Here is a 4528-nt window from a genome sequence, read left to right on the forward strand (position 1 = left end):
AGTGGCCAGGTAAGGAGGACGGGGCTGGGATATTATCAGAGAACAGCACTGTGTAGTACAATAAGTAACTACTCAAGCAAGCGTGCGGCCAAAACACAGCAGGATTATGGGAGCATAGAGGAGGGAGGGGCGAAAGGGAGAGGGGTGAGCTGTTGGCGCTTCGATCTCCGTCTGGCGCGCTGGAAAGCCGGACGGGACTGCTCCTTCCTGCTGCTCCGTGGATTGGCTAATTGATTGATTAGATTAGGCTCGCTCCGTCCAGCTCTTGCCCGATTAAACTGTGCAATAATTCGGTGTGAGCCTCACACGCAGCAGTGGCAGGCAGGCAGCGCGTGGTTAAGATTTTTAGGGGGGCGCCAGGCCAGGCCGAGGGCAGTGCCGGAGACCAGCGACGCTCGCTGCGGCTCGCATTCCCCTCACCGCCAATCTATAAATACCTGCCACGCCCCTCGCATTTCCCTCCACACCCAGCCACCACCACCACCACCCATCTCCTCTCCTCTCCCCCCTCCTCGTCTTCCTCCTCCGACTCCTTCGGGGCTCCTATCCTTTGCAGCTGACGGAACCGACGAAAGCCTTTCGTTGACATGGCTGCTTTCGTCCTCTTCCTCTGCTTGCTCGTGCCGCTCGTCCTCGCGTGCGCCGTCCGCGCCAGGAAGAAGGGCGCCGGCGGGAGGTCGTCGTCGGGCGGCGGCGGCGGCAAGAAGGGCGGCAGCAGCAGCCTGCCGCTGCCGCCGGGGTCCATGGGGTGGCCGTACGTGGGCGAGACCACGCAGCTCTACTCCTCCAAGAACCCCAACGTCTTCTTCGCCAGGAAGCGCAACAAGTACGGGCCCATCTTCAAGACGCACATCCTCGGGTGCCCCTGCGTCATGGTGTCCAGCCCCGAGGCCGCCAAGTTCGTGCTCGTCACTCAGGCGCACCTCTTCAAGCCTACCTTCCCGGCCAGCAAGGAGCGGATGCTGGGCCCCCAGGCCATCTTCTTCCAGCAGGGGGACTACCACGCCCACCTCCGCCGTCTCGTCTCCCGCGCCTTCTCCCCCGAGGCCATCCGCGGCTCCGTCCCCGCCATCGAGGCTATCGCCCTCCGCTCCCTCGGCTCCTGGGAAGACCTGCAAGTCAACACCTTCCAGGAGATGAAGACTGTGAGTGCTTCTTCTTCTTCCTCCTCTTCCATTCCCCGCCACTTGCTCTGCTTTCCTCTGCTCTGCTCTAGTGCTAAATTATTGGAGCTCGAGGCTGATCGTTGTGTTGGTGTTATGGCGCAGTACGCTCTGAATGTGGCATTGCTGTCCATCTTCGGGGAGGAGGAGATGCAGTACATCGAGGAGCTGAAGCAGTGCTACTTGACGCTGGAGAAGGGGTACAACTCGATGCCGGTGAACCTGCCGGGCACGCTGTTCCACAAGGCCATGAAGGCCCGGAAGCGGCTGGGCGCCATTGTGGCCCACATCATCTCGGCCCGGCGCGAGCGCGAGCGCGGGAGCGACCTCCTGGGCTCCTTCATGGACGGCCGCGAGGCGCTCACCGACGACCAGATCGCCGACAACGCCATCGGTGTCATCTTCGCCGCGCGCGACACCACCGCCAGCGTGCTCACGTGGATGGTCAAGTTCCTCGGCGACAACCCCGCCGTCCTCAAAGCCGTCACCGTAAGTCGCCGTCATTTCATGAACCCAGCTGACCCGCTAGGCACCCGATCGAAAAGCAGCGACTGACTCGTTCATCATACAATCAACAGGAAGAGCACGCCGAGATCGCGAGGGAGAAGGCGCTGTCCGGCGAGGCGCTGTCGTGGGCCGACACGCGGCGGATGCGGTTGACGGGCCGGGTGATCCAGGAGACGATGCGGGTGGCGTCCATCCTCTCCTTCACCTTCAGGGAGGCCGTGGAGGACGTGGAGTACCAAGGTGAGCAGAGCAGAGGCATCAATCGCTTTGGTCGTTTGAGGCAGCGCAGTGCTGTGCTCCGCTGTCTTCTCGGAGCACAGCAGTGCGCTGCCTGCCCGCCTGCCTGCCTGCGCATGAACTGGCTCGGAAAGGACGCGCTCCTAACTCAAGGGAAACTCGCGACTCACCTCGACTTGCTCTCCTCTGTGCGTGCAGGGTACCTGATTCCCAAGGGCTGGAAAGTGCTTCCCCTGTTCCGGAACATCCACCACAACCCCGACCACTTCCCCTCCCCCGAAAAGTTCGACCCTTCACGATTCGAGGTCAGCATCATCATTCACAGCCCTCTGTTTGACGAGTCTCTTCTTCGATTTCGATTGATCGTTATCTGATTATTATACGTCTTGGTTCGTGACTGCAGGTGGCCCCCAAGCCCAACACGTTCATGCCGTTCGGGAACGGGACCCACTCGTGCCCCGGCAACGAGCTGGCCAGGCTGGAGATGCTCGTCCTCTGCCACCACCTCGCCACCAAGTACAGATGGTCCACCTCCAAGTCCGAGAGCGGCGTCCAGTTCGGCCCCTTCGCCCTCCCCATCAACGGCCTCCCCATGACCTTCACCCGCAAGGACAAGAACAAAGCCTGACTCCTCCTCGTTCCCAAAGGAAAATCAACGGCACGATAGAGGCGACGCCGTGGCACATGCGAGCGAGCTGGACCGGCTCCGTCCGCGTCCGCGGCGGTCGCCGTCGGAGGGGACACTTGCAGCCGTGGGCGCCGCGGCGGGAGCGGCAGCGCGCTGGCGGAGGCCGATCGGAGAGAGCACGGGCCGTCAAAAGTCCTCTGTACAGATTCTTGAGCCAGGACCATGACGGCCGGGCGAGACGAGACCAAGAAAAATCCCGCTCTTGAAAACACACACAGACGTAGGCATTCTCAGCTAGGGAGATCCGGCGCCACAAAGAAGTGGCGCCCAACTGTAAAACCAACCGTTTTTTATCCTTTTTTCCTTGAGATTTTCATTGTTTTTGGCAACACCTATACTAGTATAGCAGGAGGAGAGAAGAAGACAGCAGACTGACAGGCCCTGATTGGGGTGTAAGATAGGCTGCCCGCCTGAAAGCAGGCTGGCAGCTAGGCCGAATAATCAATGGATCGCGGCAAAGGGCCAAAAGGAGGCCCCCGGGAGAGCGACCCCTCTGTATTGTTTGTTACACGTCAATGCAAACTGGAAAATGGCTTTCGTTTCTTGTGTGGATGGAATGGCATACGACTACGTACCTGTGATCTGTTTCTGAATATACAAAAAGCAGTACTAGTGCTAATCAACTGTCTCGATGCTACTCGTAGTTGAGAGTAGTAGTAAGCAACACTCGTTCCCGATCGCCTCGTGCGTGTCCGTGCATGCTTCGAAGCAACGAAGTCCACGCTGCACAAAGTAGAAAGTACACCTCCATAAAAGAGTCAATTACATCACAGATGTCTGAACTTGGCAATAAAAGTCAGTTTGATGCTAAAACTTGTAAGATACATTGAACCGGTGACAAAACTTGGCTTGAACGTGCATCTACGGTGTTAATCACGTTTTCTATACGCACAACATGTTGACGAGGCGCGCCAACATGGCGTGGGACTCAATGTAAGTGACAGGAAGGTGGGCACGGGCGTGTAGCCTGATATTTTGCAGAAACGACCTGATATTTTATTTTTCTCATAAAAGCCACTCAATTTTTTTCTTAAAATAACCCTGAAATTTCACTATGACAATTGGGCCCCACCCGTCAGGGCGCAATACAACAGACAGAAATGAGGACGCAAAATGTAGCACGGCCCCCAGGTTCGAATACATGACATACATACCGCCAGCCCACACAGGCCAGCCACCACACCACATACCAATGCTGTACAAGTGGGATTTCCACCCATAATGACCTATAGACAAGCACACACATAGGGCTTAAATCGGCTACAGTCACCGCATGCCATTTTCACATGTTAGTTTTTTTCATAGCATTTTGTAAGAAAATGTAAATTAAAAAGATTATACATACAAATAAATTAACTTAATTAAGATGATGTTTTTGTAATTATAAGAAAAATATTTAAGATAATTTTCATGTAATTCTAAAAATATATTCTTATTTAACATAATGGTCATGTAATTCTAAAAATTATGATTATTTAAAATAATGTTCATGCAATTCTCAAAACATTATTATTTAAATAATGTTCGCTTAATTCTAAAAGATGTTCATATTTGAACAAATGTTAATGTTATCCTATTAAATATTCAAGTATTATTTGAAAATGATTTTATAGTAAAAGTAATATTTATGAATTATTTTCATAAATTATAAAAATATTCATGTCATATTAATGTCTTCAGAAAAATATTCACAGATTTTTAGGCTGTATTCATGCATTCAGATAAATATTCATGTATTCACTTTCCAAGAAATATTATTACTTAAAATACTGTTCACGTAATTCTAAAATATATTCAAGCATTTACTAGAAAACAATTATATAATTTAAATGAATATGAACTTAACCGTATATATGAATTAAAAACACTATCATTGTAGAAATTGGCCGCGGTCACTGCAGACCATTTAAGCCCATCTGGGTCATTACTTTTT

General features: G+C 52.5%; 1 protein-coding gene across 1 annotated transcript; it reads left to right on the top strand.

The window, feature by feature from the left end:
• The first annotated feature begins 455 nt into the window (after positions 1 to 455).
• Positions 456 to 3139, top strand: LOC119317565 (abscisic acid 8'-hydroxylase 1-like). The gene is made up of 5 exons (XM_037592049.1): positions 456 to 1145; positions 1269 to 1652; positions 1742 to 1910; positions 2106 to 2212; positions 2311 to 3139. Exons 1-5 carry the CDS (start codon positions 588 to 590, stop codon positions 2533 to 2535), a joined length of 1443 nt encoding a protein of 480 aa, XP_037447946.1. The 5' UTR covers positions 456 to 587; the 3' UTR covers positions 2536 to 3139.
• The last annotated feature ends 1389 nt before the right edge of the window (positions 3140 to 4528 follow it).

Source organism: Triticum dicoccoides, chromosome 6A, assembly GCF_002162155.2.
Source record: "Triticum dicoccoides isolate Atlit2015 ecotype Zavitan chromosome 6A, WEW_v2.0, whole genome shotgun sequence".
Lineage (NCBI taxonomy): Eukaryota > Viridiplantae > Streptophyta > Magnoliopsida > Poales > Poaceae > Triticum > Triticum dicoccoides.